At 31.0% G+C, this 24,615-nt stretch overlaps 1 protein-coding gene across 1 annotated transcript in view; it reads left to right on the top strand.

The window, feature by feature from the left end:
• The first annotated feature begins 4,961 nt into the window (after positions 1-4,961).
• LOC114327925 (aldehyde dehydrogenase 1A1) overlaps positions 4,962-24,615 on the top strand; it is a 69,606-nt gene continuing 49,952 nt past the window's right edge. Inside the window, exons 1-3 of the mRNA XM_050656360.1 lie at positions 4,962-5,130; positions 17,627-17,833; positions 20,523-20,688. Of these exons, the coding sequence (XP_050512317.1) occupies positions 5,095-5,130; positions 17,627-17,833; positions 20,523-20,688 (409 nt within the window). The 5' untranslated portion in view covers positions 4,962-5,094. The remainder of the gene's footprint in view (positions 5,131-17,626; positions 17,834-20,522; positions 20,689-24,615) is intronic.

Consider the following 24,615-nt stretch of genomic DNA (forward strand, 5'->3'; position numbering starts at 1 on the left):
TGTAATTGTCGATAGTAGTTGTCTGGATTTTTATTTTGTTTTCTGATAACAATTTGTAAGCAAAATCTGACGTAGATGAGCGAATTAATGTTAGAAGACCTGGTAAATTTGACACTCCATATAGTATAAAAGGAGGAACTTTATCTATTTCCTTTTTGTTATTATTTCTTTGCTCTGTATCATCTTCATTTGATAGTGAAGAAAAACGATTTTGTGTGCTAATAGAATTTTCAACTTCACTTACCTTTAAGGATTTCTTTTTCATTTGTGGGCTGTTGCTATTTCTTCTCCGCTTCTTATATTCAATTTTCTGGAACTCATTTGGTTGAAATACTTCATTATCTGAATTTTCTTGCTCCATTTTTTCATTTTCTGACAGTGAGACGTTTCTTATTTGGTTTTGATTACTTGTTGTTACTAACTATAGTTGTTACTAACTACATATTTGTTACTAACTATAGTTGGCTTTACTGCATCATAATAATAATTTATCTTCTGCTGAACTTTATTTTGGTGGCTTTGATCGGGAATGGCCTGTGTTGACATCGTGAATGGTGTACATTGCATTTGTTGTTGAGTGAGAAACATCCCCTGTTCGTAGTTGTTATGAGCCGCATAATTTTGTGGTACCATTGAGATGGATTGATTTGCATCAAATGCAGTTGGATACTGAACATTTTGCGTGCCGTAAATGTTTGGGATGGGTTGCATTTGTATATATGGTGTCATTTCCCCTATATTCGTATTTTGATACATTTTTGGTTTAATAATTTATTCACCTAATTTATTAAGTTACGCCACTGATTAAAATAGTCATACCGATTATTGTGTTTAACTTTTTCACAGTATTAGGTATTAATTGTTATTTGTTTGGTTTCTTAACGATGGGTAATTAATAAATAAATAAATACCTTTATACGATCACTGATAACAGCTATCACAAAGCCATAAGACACCTGCACCGGTTTTCGCCGTCAGATGCAGGTAACTTCTTTTTATGTAGCGTAAGTTGTTGTTAAGTTTTATTTTTAAAACACAGCACAGTTTGGTTATTTTATCGCATAACTTTTTTGTCTTTAATTTTTAAGAATTTTTGACTTTAGATTATTAAATTGTGAGGTATGTATTCTAGTACTAAAAGTTATCTTGCTATAAGTTGGTAAAACACACCGTTTTTTTTTGAAAAAATTTTTCAATTTTTTTTAAATTCCAAAAACGAAAAATTTTCAAATCGATTTTTCTAGAAAACGGTGTGTCCTACCGATTTAAATCAAGAGTACCTTTTAGTACTAGAATATTCTAAATATCATAATCCAGTATCAAAAATGCTTAAAAGTTATGCGATAAAATAACCGTTATCCTACCCAAAACGGACGCCTATGACCAGTACTAGAAATTCACAATGGATGAAATCGATTTATCTCTGGAAGATAAATATGTGTACCAATTTTTGTTTTTATAAAAAGAAGCGTTCTGGAGGCATTTAAGAAAAACTAATTACAAGACGCCATCTTCAAAGAGCTCTAGCTCCCTTATGAAGCATTTTCGGACTAGATGAATTGGGAATTGGGTAAAATGTCTTCAAATTATATGAGGAATCTCCTGTCTTTGTTTGTCAGTAGAGTTTCTGGACACCCTGTGTATGTAGCTGGAGAAGGAATCCAGCAAGTCGGACAGTGTAACAGAACAAGCCAGAAATGCTTTCTTTGAATCTTCATAAATTTCTGACTTATCGCACGTTCAATTTCAACCTAAGATACATAGTGCAGTCACTGAATGTTTTCACCTCCGATTTCGTTAAACCTCCATCAATTTTCATGAAAATTGGTGAGTAATTAGAGGATACCTCAAGGAACAAAGGTGACATGATGCTAACTTGCGCTTTTACCCTGGGGGTGAATGCCACCCCTTCTCGGGGGTAAAAATTATTTTATTAAAAATAATACCATAAGTCGATAGAGAGACAAATTATAAGAAAAATTTGTTATATAAAGTTATTAAAATAAATCAACACTTTTTGAGTTATTAAAGACCAAAGATTTTATTTTTTCGTAAAAAATGCATGTTTTAAATCGATTTTTCACGTATAAATCAAAAACTATAAGCTTTTACAAAAAAGTTGTTATTACTGAAATTGAAGATAATAAAAAATTTATAATGTTCATAAAGAACTAAACTAGTGTTAGTTCAAAGTGAGTTATTGGCAATTGAATGTGTATTTTTTCGACGTGTACTCAAATCTAAGTATTCAAGCTTAAATAACGGGAAAACGATGCAATGTATAAAATATTCCTACTAAACATTTGTCAAAGTACTTCGGAATACCTATCAAATGATCTTCAGAACAAGGTAATAGCGTCAAAATTAAGCAAGTTATAATGAAAATAAAAGAACCGTTTCGAATTTTGTAGTAAAAAGTGAAAAATGAAACATACGCCATTTCCACAAAAATGAAAATTTATAATAATCCTTACAAGAACTTCTTTATAGTAGCATAAGTAATGTTTTAGATAATTTTGACCGGTTTGGATTGCATATTTTTGAAAAAAAGATATAATTTAAAAAAATCATACTTTTTAAAATTATTATAATTCTCATATTCTTTTGATAATAACTCCAAAAATACTAAATATACGTAAAAAAATTATATATAACCAAATCTTAGTTTTTTTCTATGCCAAATATTTTACCTATTTTACTATTTCTATAGGGTAAAAAATAACCGAGATAGAAACGTTTAAATCTTAAATTTTGTTTTGCGAACCATGCAACCTTGCGAACCATGCATTTAACCTTTTATTTTTAAAAAAGTAAGGGGTATAAAAGATTAGTTTTAAAGTGCTTAAATAGCACTTGGAATTAACTTTCAAACAGTTTTTAGATGAACCTGATATAGTAAACACGAACGGAGTTATTAAAAAAAAAAAGTTTCATTGGTCCAAAGTGCTGTTTTGAAAAAAATTGGGATTAAAATAAAACATTTTTTTTAATTTTGAAAAAAATCGTAAATGTTTATGGAATTAACTTAAAAACAATTAGGAATACCAAAAATCTCAAAGAGTAATAAAATATACGTTTTGCTTTTCTGAATATTTTTGATTTTTTGTTTTATCTTATTAGACAAAAATTGGTTATGCTATGGCTGTTCAAAATTTGCCTAAACTCGTGATTAGTTACTCGTTCAAACCATTTTAACTACAGGTTTTTCAAAACGAAGCACTTTGAACCGATGAAACTTACAGATCATATAAATAATACATAGATAAAGTAACTTGTGAAGTGCTAATATTAAAATTTATATGTGATGCTAATTAGAGGGTGATTTTCGCGATTTTTTCACCAAAAAATAAAAGGGACCAACAATATTTTTTAGCGTAATTCACTTATTTTTAATATTACAAGTTTTTTTAAAAAACAAAACTAAACCTTTTTTTAAATACTTTAAAAAAGTTGAAATGAATTTTCCCCTAAAAGTGTTCCATTTTGTGTTATTTTACATTGAAATATTCGATTTGGAATTTGACGAAGAAGAACCTACTTTTCATTAGCTGCAACTCTGCTTCTACTGGGTCTACAGACCTCATGTATACACCATTTTTTTCAATTTTTTATGGGCTATATTTTTGCTAAGAATATTTTTTTCGCTAAAATACTTACTTTTTGAGTTATCTCCGAAAAACCGTCCAAAAACATGTTTTATTTTGTTAAACATGAACATATTCACTCGCAAATAACTCAAACAGTATTGACTTAGTGAAAAAATTCTATAGAAGAAAAGTTGTTTAGAATTAGACATTTTATTCAATTCCGGTATTATTTTGAATGTATTTTTTTCATCTTCGAGAGGGGAGTATTCCGGATGTAGAATTGTAAACTTTTTCTTATATAATAATAGACAATTTCAACTACCTATTCCCAAATTTTCATCCTTCCTTTATTTTTTTTGGGGTCAGATTGTTCTTTGATCGGGCTATAAGAAGAAAGTATACAATAATAATAAGGTATTGTTACAAAACTGACTTGACTTTTCTATGATTTTTTAGGCACTAATGTTTAGTTTTAGCTGACTTTATTTATTTTTAATAACTAACTTCTAAACAAATGAAGAGACTGAATTTATATCTTTTATTTTACAAACCACGATATTTAATTTATTTATTACACCAAATCTATTATCTAATTACAAATTATCTAATCACAAATTCAAAAATATTCCCTGCCCGTTACATATCAAAGTACAGCGACTATTTCTAATTCACAACTAACTTACTAATTCAAAATCCCCTATTTATACATTATTACAATGTTCCAAAAGAAAGATTATTACGGAAGAATTCATCTTATTCTCGAATAACAATCGAAGGGTTATTTACATTAATATCAAATAAGCATTGTCTTGAATGAAAAAGAAATATCGAGGTGTGTACCTGTTAAAAAGGTCCCCTTTTAAATGCATTCACAAACACATAAATCAAATTCGGTAAACAAAAAGGGTCTGTTAATCAGATCGATAAACACTTATTCAATATTTTTGAAAAATCTATCAAATGGCATCAAACACGACCCCCCAAGGAGGTGGAGGGGGGGGGGGTTAATTTAAAATATTAAATAGGAGCCCCCATTTTTTATTGCTGATTTGGATTCCTTACGTAAAAATAAGTAACTTTTATTCGAAACATTTTTTCGAATTATGGATAGATGGCGTTATAATCGGAAATATCGATTGTTGGAAATGGAAAATTAAATTAAAAAAAAATGGCAAGCGCTCACTAATATGGAAAACTTTACTTAACTTTTTTGGTTTTAGGACCTACTCTTCACAACCCAATAGATCCCCAAGGCGCTCGAGTGACTGCTCATTTAGCATACTTTGCTCCCCTACTATAATATATCTTTTGAATAAACAATGTATATTAAAAATATAGGCAAACTGTAAACTTCTATTTAACCTTCCACTATTATAGCTAATCAACAGGCAAGCGCAAACCAAAGTAAACTGATAGGTACAATTGATATCAACTTTAATGGGCGGCAGCTCATTTTCAAATTTAGTCTTCAGTTAACGTGTGGTTAACGTTTAAACCCATTCCCAACATGGCTTCGAAAAAGGTTGAAGTAAAATATACAAAAGTGAGTATATATATTTTTTAATAAAACATCAATATTTTTCCAAAAATTTATTATTTGAAATAATTACTGTTATGTTTTTCGGAAGTTTTTTTCAAAAATTAAATTCTACTGGGATTGATTTTTATACCTTTCACTAAGATTAGATTGGGTCAGGATGCAACTTTTAGATTTTTATCTTACTATACAGTGATGAGCGCACTAATAACCGGCAAAATAACACAAAAGATGCAAATCATATTAAGTTAGTGAGATAAAAAGCGATGAACCTAGTGGTGTTAAATTTAGCGATAGATATTAACTTATATTGATTGGTTCTCATCTTCAGACGTATCGGACGAGGTTGAGAAATGCCACTGTGACAGTTTTAATTGACATACTCCTCTGATACGTCTAAAGGTAGGAAACAATCAATATAATGTCAATTTATATGTTACTAAGTTACTATCGCTAAATTTAACAACTCTACTAGTTTTATTTCTTTTTATCTCACAATTTAATGTGTTTTCCATCTTTTGCGCTATTTTGCCGGTTATTAGCGGGCTCATCACTCTATTTTTTGTACCTGTACCTACATGTCTCTGAATCATGCTGGCATGCTGGTTTCGTTAAATAATGTTTCTTCCTTTACTCAGATACTCTGTAATATTTCATAAATATAAATTTTGCTTTCATGATTTTTGTTTTTGTTTCGGTTAAGAGTTTACATCCCTTAAGAGTGTAGGCGTAAAATTTCGGGCCAATGCTTTTTAAATGCATTCCTTTTTTCGAATCCTGAGAAAACTAATAAATATTTTTGAAAATTTTAAAAGCAGAATGAAAGATTACATTATTACCGAGGATCGAAAGTCCCTGAAAACCTACATATAATCTTTATTTTAAAAGTTAAAGGGGTGAAAAAAGAAAGAGAAAATTGAGTGTAATTTTTAATTTTAAATATCTCATTCAAAAGAAACTTCTTGTTTATTCTAAGGGACTTTCGGCCCTCGATAATAATGTAATTTTTCATTCTGCGTTTAAATTTTTCAAAAATATTTATTAGTTTTTTTAGGATCCGAAAAAAATGAATGCATTTAAAAAGCGTTGAGAATTATATTCTGATTTAGACTATTTACTTTTTTTGTTTCTATTGTTCTCTTCGAATAGTTTTATTTTTTGTTGACGAATATCTTAATGTTACGCTTTTGGGATTAGGTATTTTCTATAATAGTCGAGGACATGAAGCATTTTGGCTCGCAATTTTTTCGTCCAGCATGTATTTACTTGAAATTTCCACAGAAGGTAGGGAATAGTCCTATGATCATTTTCTATATTATGCCACTGTACGCTAAAACCTTGGGGGTGGTTGCCACCCCATCTTGGGGGCGGGAATTTTTTATTACATTTTAACCATGTGAATCGATGTAAAAAGTAATTCTAAGAAAAAAATGTTTTTTGCATTTTCTTCGCAAAACTAATATTTTTCGAGTTATTCGCGCTTGAAAGTAACAGTTTTTCGACGATAAAATCGACTTTTTTAGAGGGTTTTTTGAGAATACCTCGAAAAATATGCATTTAATCAAAAAAACAGATAACAAAATTGTATCTTTTAGTAACACAAACCAAATTCATTTTCTATAATATCTTTAAGACCAATACAATCCGAGATACGGCATGTTAAAAGTTAGCTTTTCTCGTCAAATGCATAATTTGAAATATTCAAAGCCAAATAACGCGAAAACTTTGCATTTCTCGAGGAAAACTTAAATTATCTTTTTCCAAGCATACAATTTAACCTTTCAAATAATAATAATAAAAAATTTCTTGCATGAAAATAGAGCGACTTATGATCAAAAAAAGGTCAGTACCTGCTTTTCTCTACGAAAACATCAGTGAAAATAACCCTCTAACTACCCTCCTAATTAAAAATTGCTATTCAGCTTTCTCTAATTCCTTTTATATTTGTATTGTCAATACACCCAAGAAGTTTGACCTATTTAAAGGGATTAATTTTCGAAAAATTGGAGTTTAAAGAAAAATTGATTTTTTGTAATTTCGTATTTTTCACCTTTTACTTCAAAATATCTCAGAAAATACTGGAGATACGAAAAAAATGATAGTCTACTAAATTGTAGGTTTTTTACTAACTAAAATTATATTTTAGTTAGTAAAATTTTATTTTAAAATATAATTTTATTTTATAAAATTATATTGTACCGGGTGTCCCAATAAGAATGGCTCTTGGCCATATCTCAGGAACCGTTTACAGTAGAGCTTTTAAATAAAAAATTTTATAACAAAACTTGCCTCAGGAAAAACCTGGAAATTATTTTCATAATTGTGGGTCCACCGCCAGAGGGCGTAATTGAATATCAAAAATTAAAAAATCTAAATTTTACAAAATTTTTCTAATGAAGGGGCACTGGAAATCCGATTATTGTATTCTTCATCAAATTCTGCGCATATTTGATTTAACAAGTTTAACTCTACCTTTGCAAATAAGAGGTGGGGGTGAGTGGGAACCTTGTTATGAAAAAATGGCTGTAAGTCCGGTTCTGCTAAATCAAATTTTGAAAACTGGGTCTTGTTGAAGACAGATTTTTTTCTTCAATGTAAGCGTGATAATTTTGAACCATCCTAATAAGTAATAAGCCAGCTGGGAGGCGTTATTTAATTTTTTTCAGAAATCTAGTTTTCTTTGGAAAATATTAAATACAAGTATGCATTTTTAATCATACTTTATAAAATTAGATTAAATTAGCAATAGAATAGCGAAAACCGCATGTCGATAACTTTTTTCTATCTCAAGATATCTCGAGAAACGTGTAAATTTTATACATAACTGTTACTATCACCGGTAAACTAAGTTAATGAAAAGTGGTGTGCTGTGGAAAAAAACAAAATAACATTTTCCAGATGTCAACGTATAAAAATATAATTAATTAAAACAACAATATAAAGAGAAACAATACTATTAAAATTAAATATAACACAGAACAAAAAGAACTACTTAGTGACGACCTAAATATTCAAATTGTTGCCCATCATACACTACTCTAGAATACATTATCCAGAGAATACTAAACGCTATTCAAAACATATCGAGAGCAGAAATTGAGACTGCTGTTCAATCTACTCTTGAAAGAGTAAATGTTTGCAACGAAAATGATGGGCAAAAATTTGAACGTTTATGTCATCACTAAATAGTTATTTTTATTTCTTTGTAATAGGGCTTTTCATCGCTTCTCATTTGTTTCGAGCCTCTGTCATATGCCGTATAATCCGTGTATAATATTAATATACGAGATATGAACGAGGCTCGAAACAAATGAGAAGCGTTGAAAAGACCTAATATACGTTGACAGCTGGAAAATGTTTCTTTGTTGTTTCCATAGCACACTACTTTTAATGAATTTCGTTTATCGGTGACAGTAACAGTTATGTTTTTAAATTTTGCACCTTTTGTAAGATATCTCGAGATAGAAAAAAGGTATTAACATGCGGTTTTCGCTATTCTGTTGCTAATTTTCTCTAATTTTGTAATATGGTATTAAAAATGCATGTTTGTATTTAATATTTTCCAAGGAACACTAGATTTCTGAAAAAAATTAAATAACGCCTTCTAGCTGGCATATTACTCAGTAAGTTGGTTCAAAATCATAACTTTTACATTGACGAAAAAGATCTGTCTTCAACAAGACCAAGTATGCAAAATTTGATTAAGCAGAACCGGACTCACAGCCAGTTTTTCATAACAAGGTTCCCACTCACCCCCACCTCTTATTTCTAAAGGTAGACCTAAACTTGTCAAATCAAATATGCGTAGAATTTTATGAAGAATACGACGATCGGATTTCCAGTGCCCCTTCATTAGGAAAATTTTGTAAAATTTAGATTTTTTAATTTTTGATATTCAATTACGCCCTCTAGCGGTGGTCCCACAATTATGAAAATAATTTCCAGGCTTTTCCTGAGGCAACTTTTGTTATAAAATTTTTTATTTCAAAGCTCTACTATAAACGGTTCCTGAGATATGGCCGAGAGCCATTCTTATTGGGACACCCGGTACATAGATTTTCATTACAGTAAATAGTTAGCGAGATATAGCTGTTTAAAACCTCTATTTATGAGCAAACACCCCCTTATTTGATCCCTTTTAACCCACCCCATTAAAAACTAAGCGATCTTACGGAATTAAATTTACACAGTCTTATAGCTCTTCAAAAATCGTACAAAATCATTTTTGAAAAAACTTTTTATCGCCAAAAATGAAGGAACTATGTTTAAAAAACGATTTTTTTTTCGAAATATTCGAATAGTCCGCTTATGGAACATTTTCAATGCATGTACAATACCACAGAACTGGTTCGTGTACTGGAAGATGACTTAAAAACTACTTGTATTTGTTCTTCTACATATTTGTAAATTCGTATTTTTGTGTAAATAAATGTTTTTGTAATTCTTTAATTCTACTTTTTTCTGTGTAAATTTAAATTCTCTACTTATAAAAATTGTAATGTTCTTAAGGGTGGTTTTTAAGGGTTGAAATATTATGGTATTATATCCTAAAGCATAAAACAATCATTATTTTTAGCCAATCAAAACCAAATTTTACCCATATTAAAGTTTACAATGTTTTTATATTATTTTTGACAATAAGGCGTAGTTTACACCCCTAAAAATGAGCCCACGCTCATTTTACACGCGTGGGCGTTTACACGCCCACTTGAGCATGATATAGAATATCAAGTACAGGGTGAGATGATCCTAATCCCAAATTTTTATGTAAATCGATGCAAGCCGAAATTATTTTTTCAGGATAAGTAATTTTTTATAGCTCCAACAACGGTGGATTTAAGTTGACAAATGTTGACAATATTAAAGTTTAAAATGTTATTTTATAATTTTTACAAGTAGTTTTTTAGGGGTAGTTTTCACCCTTAAACAACTAAAAGCGTACAACGGCTCAATATAGAAAATGAATTAGAGGGTGAAATGAGCCTAATCCCAAATTTTTGTACAAATCGATGCTGGACGATTTTTTCAGTTTCATTTCCTCGACTATAAAAGTTCTACCGCTGTAGTAGACCGTCAGATTTCAATACAAAGTTCAACTACGATTTTATCCCTTATTTCTTTTTGCTAAAAATTTCATATGACATAAGTAAAAAAGAAAAGGAAATTTAGGTTTGCACCGGGTTCGTTTTTAAAAAATCGAATTTTTCTCATTTTCTGTAACTTTTCCAAGGTAACATTTTTCGTTCCCCAGACCTGCTGCTATGCCCTTTTCTGACAGGCCCTTATCGTGAAAACTAACAAACTTTCAAGTGACATGAATGAGAAAATCACGGACACTGATCTATATTAACATTACATGTTTAGGCCATAATTAAAATCTTTAAAACACCAGTAGCCCTTATGTCAATTTTTTTAAAAATATAATCAATACTCCTCTGTCGATTCGTGAAATGGCACAAGGGAGAAAAAGATCGCAGTACAAACGATTTTCTTTACAAAAGAAAATTCAATTTTCCTAGGAAACTCCACAATTTTCACATATTTAACTCTCCTCTATTTCATTATATCTTAAAAAAATTACTGATAATAATATGAGTATGTACTTAAAAATTTAAGTGCTGGAATTTTTTTACCCGTCTGTGTTAGCTAAAGAGGCAAACTTTTGATATTTGTTTTGTTTATACACACACCGGCAAAATTAGCCGAGCACCTTAAAAATGGGACATGTTTGATGTCACGAATTTCCTAAACCAGTGGTCCGATTTGAGTGATTCTTTTAGCATGTTATAGCCTTATTATTTAAGAATATCGTTGTAATAATAATGTTGCTAGACAGCTAAATATCATTTTATACCGGGTGTAACAATAATACTGTGTTTTTTTTCTTAAAGTTTGGAACACCCTGTGGACTATTCTAGCATATATAAAATATTGAAATTAAAACTCAATTATAGCGTCAGGCTTTCTTAACATTCTATTTTTTGATTCATGTGCTTATGTTGGAAAATAAAAAAATTATGGGCTCTAACAACTAGCCATGTTTTTTATCGATAAATCCTCATAGTAGGGGAGGAAATTATGCTAAATTTGCAGTTACTCGAGCGTTATGGGGACCTATTGGATTGTGAATAGTATGTACTAAAACCAGAAAAAGGTTAAGTTAAGTTTTCCATATATTGGGGGACTTTTCATTTTTGAATTTATTTTCCATTTGAAACAATCGTTTTTTTCCGATTATAGCGTGATCCATCCATAATTCCAAAAAAATGTGTCCAATAAAAGTTGCTTATTTACGTAAAGAATCCAAATCTGCAATAAAAATTGGGAGCTCCTATTTAAGATTTTAAATTAAATTCCCCACCCCACCTCCGTGGGGGATGTGTTTGGTGCCATTCGATAGATTTTTCAAAAATATTGAATACGTGTATTTTGCAGTTTTTCGATCTGATGTTCAGCTAGTTCAGCTGAAATCCACGGGAGGTCGTCATTGTGACATCGCTTATTAATTTATTTATTTAATATATCTATTGAATTACTTTAGGCTTGTTTATTAAACTAAGCAGATAATGATGGTAGGGGAGCCCAATCGGGGATTTTTTCAGTTACATGGGGAGAAACTTTGTACCCTGTAAATGTACCTATACCATAAATTAGTTCTTAACACCAGGGAATTCATTAAGGGGGACAGAGAAAAAAATCTATTCTTAGAAATATAAAAAATCTATTCGCTTGGGAGGTAAATTAAAATTTTTTAATACGATATTTCGCGAAATGAACATCAGGTCGTAAAACTGCGAAATACAAGTATTCAATAGTTTTCAAAAATCTATCGAATGGCACCAAACACGTCCCCCCACGAGGTGGGGTGGGGGGTTACTTTAAAATGTTAAATAGGAGCCCCCAATTTTTATTGAAGATCTGGATTCTTGACGTAAAAATAAGCAACTTTTATTCGCAACATTTTTTTAAATTATGGATAAATGGCGCTATAATCGGAAAAAAAACGATTGCTTTAAATGGAAAAAAAAATAAAAAATGAAAAGTCCGCCAATATATCGAAAACTTAACTTAACCTTTTTCTGGTTTTAGCACATACTATTCACAATCCAATAGGTCACCATAACGCTCGAGTAACTGCAAATTTAGCATACTTTCCTCCCATACTATGAGGATTTATCGATGAAAAACATGGCTAGTTGTCATAGCCCATAACTTTTTTATTTTCCAACATAAGCAAATGAATCAAAAAGGAAAATGTTAAGAAAGCCTAAGGCTATGATTGAGTTTTAATTTCAGTATTTTATATATGCTAGAAAAGTCCACAGGGTGTTCCAAACTTTAAGAAAAAAACACAGTATTATTGTTACACCCGGTATAAAATGATATTTAGCTGTCTAGAAACAATATTAGTACAACGATATTTTTAAATAATAAGGCTATAATATACTAAAAGAATCACTCAAATCGGACCACTGATTTAGCAAATTCGTGACATCAAACATGTCCCATTTTTAAGGTGTTCGGCTAATTTTGCCGGTGTGTGTATATAAATTATTAAATTCTTTTATAATGCATGATTACAAGATTTATTTTGTTTGTTCAATTTAATATATTAAAAAACCCGTGTATCTATGTAAAATAAAACAAATGATATATACGTCATTCTACAACCTTATTTTAGTCCTTGACTTTGTTTTATCTATTTACAAAACTATTTAGTCCAGAGAAATAAGATTTTTCTCGTGACACATCCCCCTACAGGCTGAAACCAAATTTTGTGAGTAGGATGGACATCTATATTAATAACTTATTTTCCGGTAGCCGATTTTGATGATATACATTGTTATAAACAAATTTAGATAAAAAAATGGTAAATTTTCGCTTTTTTCGTCTATTACTAAAAAGTGAAGCATTCTAAACAAATTTGAGGTTAAGAAACTCATAAATCATATAAAAAACTTCAATATGGCGTTCGCTGAATATGTCTATCCTTATTTGTTGCTTAGAAAATTGCAAAATAAGTCATAAATTTTGAAATTTTATAAATGTTCAAAACTTATGTAAAAATTAAGTTACAACCTTCTTTTTACACGTAATGCTGAAACTTCTTGTGCTTAAATTATATTTTAAATTTCAAAGCAATTGGTCAAATAGTTTAAAAGTTATTTAATTTGTTTATCCCAAATTCATTTTTTTTGCAACACTATAAGTCATGAAATTACGAGGTTACAGTAATACTTCCGACAGTTTATGAAAGAAGAACATTTATAGATACTATTAACTTAATTTAAAAAAGATGACCAAAAATAATTTTAAACAGTGTAAAATTATTTTGCAAAAACGTCGATTTTTTGCTTACTTATAAACAATTAGAATAACTTTTTAACCGTTAGCCGTAGAAAAAATATATTCTCATATTTAGAAATACTGACTTTTTATATACATTTAGAAAGAAAAACAATTGTCCTAGGACAATTAGGGACGAAGTTAGCCCCCCTTTTTTAATTCACATGTTCTTGCAAAATAATTTTGAAATATTTAGAATTATTTTTTATAATTTTTTTTAATTAAAATAATAGTGTAACTCTTCTTCTTTTATAAACTATCCAAAGTATTACTGAACTTCATCATTTTCTGACTTATAGTATTGCAAAAAAAATTAATTTGGGAAAAACAAATTAAATAACTTTTAAACTATTTGACCAATTGCTTTGACATTTAGGGTATGATTTAAGCACCAAAATTTTCAGCATTCTGTGTAATAAGAAGGTTCTAACTTAATTTTTACATTCGTTATGAATATTTATAAAAACTCAAAATTTATGATTTATTTTGCAATTTTCTAGGCAACTAATAAGGAAAGACATTTTCAGCGAACGCCATATTGAAGTTTTTTATACGATTTATGAGTTTCTTACTCTCAAATTTGTCTAAAATGCTTAACTTTTTGGTAATAGACGAAAAAAGCGAAAATTTACCGTTTTTTGATCTTCATTTGTTTATAACTATATCATCAAAATCGGCTGCAGGAAACATATAAATTATTATTATAGCATACTCTCAATAAATTTAGTTTCAGTCTGGAGGGGGTTGTGTGTTGTGTCACCAACAGGATATTTTTTTTCCTTATTTCTCTGAACTAATTTGGTTTTATTCTGCATAGTTACCTACGTTTTTTTATAAAATAATTAAATTAAACAAACAAAATAAATCTTGTAATCATGCATTATAAAATAATTCTAATACTAAAAGTTACTCTTTCTTAAGTCGATAAAATACACCGTTTTATTTTGGAAATCATTTTCAAATTCAAATTTTTTTTCTAGAAATGGGTGGCTGCATCCTACCGCCTTAAAGAAAGAGTATCTTTTAGTAGTAGAATGCCTCACAATTTAATAATCCAGTGTAAAAAATGCTTAAAGTTAAAAACAAAAAAGTTATGCGATAAAATAACCGTTGCCCTACCCAAACGGACGCCTATGATCGGTACTAGAAATTCGCAATTGATGGAATCGATTTATCTCTGGAAGATAAATAGGCGCACCAGATATCGTTTTTCTAAATAGAAGCGTTCTGGAGATATTAAAAAAAAATAATTCTTCAAAGAGCTCCTTCAAAAAGGAAGAGCTACCTTAGGAAGTTTTTTCGGACTAGGTGAATTGGGTTGAATTATCTTAAAATTATCTGAGGAATCCCTTGTCTTCGTTTGTCAGGAGAGCTTCTGGACACCCTGGTTAAATGAAAGTTAAAGGTAAAATCAATATCATTACAATGATTATTAAAATTAAACTCACCAGGCTTCCGGAGTGAACCGCATCGATATTCTTTGGTAGTGACGGTGATTATAGTTACTTTCGAGTATTCGTTACAAATCGTTACTTTTGTATAAAGTAATCATTTACAGTATTCGTTACTTTGATTACTATGATTACTTTTGTTACTTTTGTATTTGAGTACCTACCGGTAATAATCATATCTAGAATCGTATTTCTCACCCACATAACAATTTCATGTTCTTAGTAGATTCATAGAACATACTTTTCAGAAAAAGTATATACTAAGAATATGCGTAATTACCATTGCGAATGTGCATAGCACATACTGAGTATAATATACTACATTACAGTACTTAAACGTTCTAAGTATATACTTAGAATGTACTACCGCACTTCTTTTCAGTATATACTAAGAATATTCTTTTTAGAACATTCCAAGGACGTGCTATAAACCTTCTATTTATATACTTATAACGTACTACCGCACATATTTTTAGTTTATACTAAGAACGTACTTTTTAGAATATTCCAAGGAAGTGCTATAAACCTTCTATTTATATACTTAGAACGTACTACTGCACATCTTTTGTATTAGAAGAATATATTTTTAAGGATATTCTAAGAAAGTGCTATCAAGTGCTATATTGCTCAGAAGTATGTTTTCAGCATCACCTAATCTCATCTTAGGTTCTACGGGTTCTACCAAATACCTATTATATTTACATATTTTAATGGCAAATGAGAATGTAGTTAGCACCTACATTCTGCAATATTAGTTAAAAAGTAAGTACATATTTATAAATTTTAGCTGTCTATATAAACTATTATATTATAATATTTAGCTAAACTAAACTACGTGTGAGTAACTAAAATTTATATACTTATATGTACTTACTTATATGTATTTATTAAATAGTATTGAGTTACCAAAATAGATTATACCTATTTTGAAGCACCGCAAACAAATTTGTTATTTAAATAAAGAGATTATGTATGTTCTTTAGTCCTAGTAGGTACTTTATTATCATTCGTCTTCATCCAACACTGCAACACTGCGTAGTGTGCATAGATACATAAATATTTTCGATTTCATGTTTTACCGTTGTTTCCTACCCTGATCCATTCTAAGAAATGGTCAGAATTAGACAAGACGGGGGTAGGGGGATACTCTTTTTTCCTTGTCTATGGGGGTAATGTATTGTGGAAGTGGAATAACAACATCGGTGCACCAGTGAGTGTTGCCAAACGGAGGGAAATTTCACTTTTTGCGGGAATTTTCAACATAAAAGGTGATAAAGGGACAAGTAAAAGGGAATTTTTATTCCAGTCCAAATTGTAAAATATTAAAAAAAAATCAAAATATTTGAAAATAATTAAACATATCTTCTCAGATTTTGTAAACAGGAAGGAATTTTTTTATAAAAGTGGGAATTTTTAAGGTTGACGGAAAAAGCTTACTCGATGGTTGGCAACACCAATGCCTTTGCGGTTGTGGGTTTTGGCATGCTTTGGTTCTGGAATGGCCCGTATCACAGCCTCCCGTATTGAATTGAATGTACCTAAATTCAAATTCCAACGATGTAAAAATACTCGTGATAAACTCGAAATGGTAAAGTTATTTCAATTATGAAAACGAATTTTTAATAATAAACGTTAATACAATTAATGTTTAAACTTTTTTACCATACAAAAATTTTGAAATGAAATTCGTCCAATACTACCTACATACATAAATTTTATTAATTATTCTAAAATATAAAGAAGTTGATAATCTACAAGGCTAATATTATACTTTGTATACATACTTATACATATTTATAAGATATTTTAAAAGTATCTACTTATAAGTATGTGTTAAGAATGTACTTATAAGTATGTGCTAAGAATATTCGATAAAGGTATATTCTAAGAATAAACTTTTACGAATATTCCGAGTAACTACGTACACGAATGTACTCACTATATTCGGTACGGGAATATACTTTATAGTATATGCAAAGAACATGAAATTTAGAATGTTTTTTAAGGTACATGCTATGCTTGTACTACGCATATACTAAAAATAATATACTCCGACGAATGTTGGTAGTATATGCTTAGAACATGATACGAACATCATTGTTATGTGGGCAGTAGGTAGCCATTTTGTATAGGTATTCCGATATTACAACGACCTTCACCGATCTGTTTAAGGGATAAAAATGATTTGATTAGAATGATTACTTTTGTATTTGAGTACCGGTAATCATATCGAGAATCGTATTCCTCAGTAGGTAGGTATTTTGTATAGGTATTCCGATATAATAATTAACGACCTTCACGAAGTACGAAGTAATCAGAGTAATCAAAGTAGTCAAAGTAGATACAATAGTCGTTACTCGCTCTAATACGATTGGTATGAAGTAACGAAGTAATAAAAGTAGATACAATAATAGTCGCTACTAGCTCTGATACGATTGGTACGAAGTAATCAGAGTAATCAAAGTAACGATTTGCCCTCTGTATAGTAATCGTTACTTTCGGTATTCGTAAGTAACGAGAATACTTTGTAACGAATAGTTACTTTTTCAACATCACTATTCTCTGGGCCGAGCTTTCGACGTCCTCCCTGACGCCATCTTCAGGATTTCCGGGGTCTTAGTCTCCTGAGGCTCCAGACAGGACACTCTTCACTACTACTGCTATAGTTGTTGTTATTAATTTTTTTTATTAATTTTCTGTTTTAGCTATTCATTAACAACCAATTTGTTGATTCCGTCAGCAAGAAAACATTCGAAGTTCTAAACCCAAGCACCGGAAAACCCATAACCAATGTTGCGGAAGGGGACAAAGAAGACATCGACAAAGCTGTACGTGCCGCAAAAGCTGCATTTGCAAGAGGCGCGCCATGGAGATCCATGGATGCTTCTAGTAGGGGAGCCATCATTAACAAGGTAAATTATTTTACATTTACCTGCGCTGTTCACCTTCCTTGATGTTATATCGAAATTTTGCAAATCTTCTTCTTCTTATGACACTCCATGACTCTGTCTGTTTTGTCAATGTGTTTCCAGTAAAGTTGTCGTTCCATAGTTTTTTGTGGTCTTCCCACTAATCGTCTTCTTATTGGGTAACCGTCTCTCACTCTCTGTCCTACTCTATTTGTCATTCAGATCTTGATCTTCTCCACTTTGCATCATCGTCGTTTATCTATACTTCTCGCTCTATACCATATTGTCTTACATTTTTTCACACTGCCTTTCACTTCTTTCCCAATATTTTTATTTCTCCATATTGTTTCATTCAAGCATCCTGCTGTCCTGCTGCTCCGTCTGCTCTATTCACACTTGATACTCCACTCCTGTTTCGAGCTTTCTGTAGCTAGATAGTCTGATGCCTTTATACTGAAACTTCATTACTTGTTATATTATCTGTCTCCCCAGCTCCAATTTTTATCTTAGTACATTTACCGTTCTGGCCATGCATTTTCGTTTGTTGGTGACAAAATCATGTTCAATTTTCTGGCAGTTAAATTAAATTGGTGAAGCATACGTTATAATAAATCATCTTCACTTTAAGCGATTAGTATTGTCAAATACCTTCTTAAGGTCTTCGAAACTCCATTGTATAATATCTCTATTGGTTATGAAAAGTTTTGAAAATCGACCAATAATATTTTTTGTTGTTTTTGAACACGATGAATTTTTAAGGAAATAGCAGTAGGAATTTACATTTAATCACAGATATTTGCAGATATAACTGATAATGTTATGTATTATTATTATCAAAAAATTTTACTGAGCTAATAAATATTTGATAAGATATCAAATTACATATTGGTTGTTTATTAATAAATACAGAAATAGTATGTAATTACTACCAAAAATTTATTTTTAAATTGGTATATTTATTTTGACAATAATAACATATTGATAAAAATTTTAACTTCTGTTAATATAGTATTGATAGATTATCAATATTTTTATTAGAGGTCAAAACCGAAAGTTGATAGATTATCTAGCTATTTTGAACACTAATAGTTCTTTTATTCTACTACAATTATACGATCATTTTTTGATTTTGCTAAACGAGTTTTAATTATTGACCAAGGTTATAATATTTAATGTGTTTTGTGTATGTTTTGATACTTTTGAATACTTTTTCAACATGCTGTCAAGTTCAAGTTTAAGCCGCTATTATACTCTTCCTACTGATTTTTTATTGACGCAATTTGTATAAATAATAAAATTTTATGTTTAGCTTGTGGTATCAAAAAACTTAATTGATTGCATATCATAATTACAAAAAATATTCAAGGATGATATATACAGATTTATCAATTTACAAATTATTGGGATAACAGCTGAAATAGAAGACTCAGTGTACTCTTTTCTACGATTTCAATATTTCGTTAACAGTATCTAATCGTAGAAAAGAGTCCATCTGGAATATAAAAGTCACATTCTAATGTTTTGACAGTTCTCTTAATGTTTTGACAGTTCTCTTACGTAAAAAATTTTGACCTACGTAATATCGCTTTTGTAGTAAAAATACTATATGCAAAGTCCGCAAATAGTGTGCTACTTTTTTTATAAACAAAATGGCGCCCGAAAATGGTGATTTTTTAATTTTTGCTCTATAACTCCAAAGGTTTTAACTTTACACCAAAAACACTCAAATAAAAATTCACCGTAATTAAATTCTGCATAGAGACGTGTTTTCTTCGATTTACTTCGACGAAAATTTTCCAACAAAATCTTTAATTTTCAACTAAAATTTTAGATAAGTAATTGTTTATCAATAATTAAATAACTTGGTAAGATAAAAGCTCTTTTCATATAGATTATAATTCCAGAAGCCGATGGAAATTGAATGAACAATTTAGCAACAACTGAATTGTTAATTTAAAATTTACGGTCGCTATAATAACCACAATAATTATGATACATAAGAATAAATATTATTTTTGTATAAAAAGATACTGTACCTATCTAATCTACTTTACATAATTAAAATTGGACTATTTAAGCGGCCTCAGGAATATTTTAAAATTATAAACAATCATTTGGCTTATAAACAATTAGAATATCTCTGGAAATATTCAATTAAATTAAATCATGAAAACGGTATTGGAAAAAAAGCGGCACCACGCTTCTTTTAAAAGAAAAACATTTAATTGTGATAAGTGGTTCCTGAGATACGATCGGTCAAAGTTGACTGGCATTTACGGCAAAGATATAAACAGTAGGATCATAATTTTTGAACCATTACCTTTTTATTTTGTTCTCTTTCTCCACACCAATTTTCATATCTTTAGAATACTCAAAAACACGTCTCTATGCAGAATTTAAATACGGTCAATTTTCATTTGGGTTCTTCGGAGTTGTAGAGCAATAATTGAAAAAAAAAACGATTTGTCGGTGCCATTTTGTTCATAAAAAAAGTAGAACACTATCTGCGGACTTTGCATACCTATAGTATTAATATATACAATCATAATATTCGATTCCAGCAATAAAATTGCTGGTAAATAACTTTGCCCAAAAATGGCCTATTTTCAGATAATCTGCCCAGACTACTCCTAATTGCAATCTCTATAGATTTTTGTTGGTCTACGTAGTTGTTAATGTAATATCTTTGTAGTTTGCAGATCTTGTAGAACAACATCTAGATGAAATATCAGAACTGGAGGTGCTTGAAAATGGAAAAACTTTGGAATTTGCTAAAATGTGTATCCAATTTGCCGTATCATGCTATCGGTATTATGCTGGTTTCTGCGATAAAGTATATGGACAAACTATTCCAGCAGGTAAGTGTTACTCTAATGACAGTTCATTGTTTTCTTAAAAATAAAGTTTCTTTGAGTAAGATAAAAAAGGGGTTCAAGGCAGGTTTTGTTTATATTCGATTCAGAGTTGGACTACCATCTCCATATAGCAACTATTTCAGCATCCTTATGCATCATCAGTGAAGTTTATGCAGTCACAACTCTGAAGGGAATATAAACATTCTGCCTCTTTTAAGGCAAACCAGCGCGATGCAATGAACCCACCTTTTGAGACGCAATCTAGCGACATCTCTCGTATTACGAGGAAAACAACGAAAAGCCCCAGATACAAAGTTTACTACTTTTTAAACAATTAGAATAGTTGAAATAAAAATATAATAAACAATATTTTAAATCTAAGACTTTTCGTTAATAAACTGCTTTCTGGCTGCATCCCATATCTCCGGATTTTACAATATATAATCACGTAGAGACGACGAAAATAGGAGAAAGCAAATAGAGGACACTTAGGCCACGCATTTACCTTCTCTTCGTCTAGGAAAAGGACCGAAAGACAGTTTCTAAATACTCAAAAACTGAGTAAAATGAAAAAGATAAAAAAGGGTTCAAGGCAGGTTTTGTTTATATTCGATTCAGAGTTGGACTACCATCTCCATATAGCAACTATTTCAGCATCCTTATGCATCATCAGTGAAGTTTATGCAGTCACAACTCTGAAGGGAATATAAACATTCTGCCTCTTTTAAGGCAAACCATCGCGATGCAATGAACCCACCTTTTGACACGCAATCTAGCGACATCTCTCGTTTTACGAGGAAAACAACGAAAAGCCCCAGATACAAAGTTTACTACTTTTTAAAGAATTAGAATAGTTGAAATAAAAATATAATAAACAATATTTTAAATCTAAGACTTTTCGTTAATAAACTGCTTTCTGGCTGCATCCCATATCTCCGGATTTTACAATATATAATCACGTAGAGACGACGAAAATAGGAGAAAGCAAATAGAGGACACTTAGGCCACGCATTTACCTTCTCTTCGTCTAGGAAAAGGACCGAAAGACAGTTTCTAAATACTCAAAAACTGAGTAAAATGAAAAAGATAAAAAAGGGTTCAAGGCAGGTTTTGTTTATATTCGATTCAGAGTTGGACTACCATCTCCATATAGCAACTATTTCAGCATCCTTATGCATCATCAGTGAAGTTTATGCAGTCACAACTCTGAAGGGAATATAAACATTCTGCCTCTTTTAAGGCAAACCATCGCGATGCAATGAACCCACCTTTTGAGACGCAATCTAGCGACATCTCTCGTATTACGAGGAAAACAACGAAAAGCCCCAGATACAAAGTTTACTACTTTTTAAACAATTAGAATAATTGAAATAAAAATATAATAAACAATATTTTAAATCTAAGACTTTTCGTTAATAAACTGCTTTCTGGCTGCATCCCATATCTCCGGATTTTACAATATATAATCACGTAGAGACGACGAAAATAGGAGAAAGCAAATAGAGGACACTTAAGGCCACGCATTTACCTTCTCTTCTTCTAGGAAAAGGACCGAAAGACAGTTTCTAAATACTCAAAAACTGAGTAAAATGAAAAAGATAAAAAAGGGTTCAAGGCAGGTTTTGTTTATATTCGATTCAGAGTTGGACTACCATCTCCATATAGCAACTATTTCAGCATCCTTATGCATCATCAGTGAAGTTTATGCAGTCACAACTCTGAAGGGAATATAAACATTCTGCCTCTTTTAAGGCAAACCATCGCGATGCAATGAACCCACCTTTTGAGACGCAATCTAGCGACATCTCTCGTATTACGAGGAAAACAACGAAAAGCCCCAGATACAAAGTTTACTACTTTTTAAACAATTAGAATAATTGAAATAAAAATATAATAAACAATATTTTAAATCTAAGACTTTTCGTTAATAAACTGCTTTCTGGCTGCATCCCATATCTCCGGATTTTACAATATATAATCACGTAGAGACGACGAAAATAGGAGAAAGCAAATAGAGGACACTTAAGGCCACGCATTTACCTTCTCTTCTTCTAGGAAAAGGACCGAAAGACAGTTTCTAAATACTCAAAAACTGAGTAAAATGAAAAAGATAAAAAAGGGTTCAAGGCAGGTTTTGTTTATATTCGATTCAGAGTTGGACTACCATCTCCATATAGCAACTATTTCAGCATCCTTATGCATCATCAGTGAAGTTTATGCAGTCACAACTCTGAAGGGAATATAAACATTCTGCCTCTTTTAAGGCAAACCATCGCGATGCAATGAACCCACCTTTTGACACGCAATCTAGCGACATCTCTCGTTTTACGAGGAAAACAACGAAAAGCCCCAGATACAAAGTTTACTACTTTTTAAACAATTAGAATAGTTGAAATAAAAATATAATAAACAATATTTTAAATCTAAGACTTTTCGTTAATAAACTGCTTTCTGGCTGCATCCCATATCTCCGGATTTTACAATATATAATCACGTAGAGACGACGAAAATAGGAGAAAGCAAATAGAGGACACTTAGGCCACGCATTTACCTTCTCTTCGTCTAGGAAAAGGACCGAAAGACAGTTTCTAAATACTCAAAAACTGAGTAAAATGAAAAAGATAAAAAAGGGTTCAAGGCAGGTTTTGTTTATATTCGATTCAGAGTTGGACTACCATCTCCATATAGCAACTATTTCAGCATCCTTATGCATCATCAGTGAAGTTTATGCAGTCACAACTCTGAAGGGAATATAAACATTCTGCCTCTTTTAAGGCAAACCATCGCGATGCAATGAACCCACCTTTTGAGACGCAATCTAGCGACATCTCTCGTATTACGAGGAAAACAACGAAAAGCCCCAGATACAAAGTTTACTACTTTTTAAACAATTAGAATAATTGAAATAAAAATATAATAAACAATATTTTAAATCTAAGACTTTTCGTTAATAAACTGCTTTCTGGCTGCATCCCATATCTCCGGATTTTACAATATATAATCACGTAGAGACGACGAAAATAGGAGAAAGCAAATAGAGGACACTTAAGGCCACGCATTTACCTTCTCTTCTTCTAGGAAAAGGACCGAAAGACAGTTTCTAAATACTCAAAAACTGAGTAAAATGAAAAAGATAAAAAAGGGTTCAAGGCAGGTTTTGTTTATATTCGATTCAGAGTTGGACTACCATCTCCATATAGCAACTATTTCAGCATCCTTATGCATCATCAGTGAAGTTTATGCAGTCACAACTCTGAAGGGAATATAAACATTCTGCCTCTTTTAAGGCAAACCATCGCGATGCAATGAACCCACTTTTTGAGACGCAATCTAGCGACATCTCTCGTATTACTTTGAGTAGATATTGAAAAATGGGTAATACAAAGAGTCTTGTGTTACAGCTCTACACCCCTCCTGTGCGGAAATCTTGTTCTAATCTCACACATATAACTGCATGACTTTCCGTGTCCAAATCATCAACAACTTGAAATTCTGTACTTCCAAGTCACTATTCTGAACCGCCCTACAGTCGCAGGTATCGTCCTCTTGGTATCCTAATTTTTTTCAGGTTACTAGCACAACGTGAAACGCTGGTTCTTAGTCCGTTTAACATTTTCCATGTCGGCAGATAAATAGGGAGAAGTGTACTTGGGAAGTGTACTTTTGAAGTGTGTAAAATAATTCCTAGCTGAGCGCTTTCGGCTTATAAAGCCATCTTCAGAGCTATGGTCAAAAAGTTAAAAATACCACTATGAAGAGAGATGGATCCCATGTACGATATAAAAATAGTTCAATTTCTTATGTAGTTTTTTAATAATGGAAAAAACCTTGTCTGTCTGTTGAAAAAATTGCTCACTTTTGCTGTTGGTTTTTGTAGCCGGGAAAGTTAAAAACATCAAATACGAGCACAAAGGACTTTCACACAAAAAA

The sequence above is a fragment of the Diabrotica virgifera genome, chromosome 7, assembly GCF_917563875.1.
Source record: "Diabrotica virgifera virgifera chromosome 7, PGI_DIABVI_V3a".
NCBI classification, from domain to species: Eukaryota; Metazoa; Arthropoda; class Insecta; order Coleoptera; family Chrysomelidae; genus Diabrotica; species Diabrotica virgifera.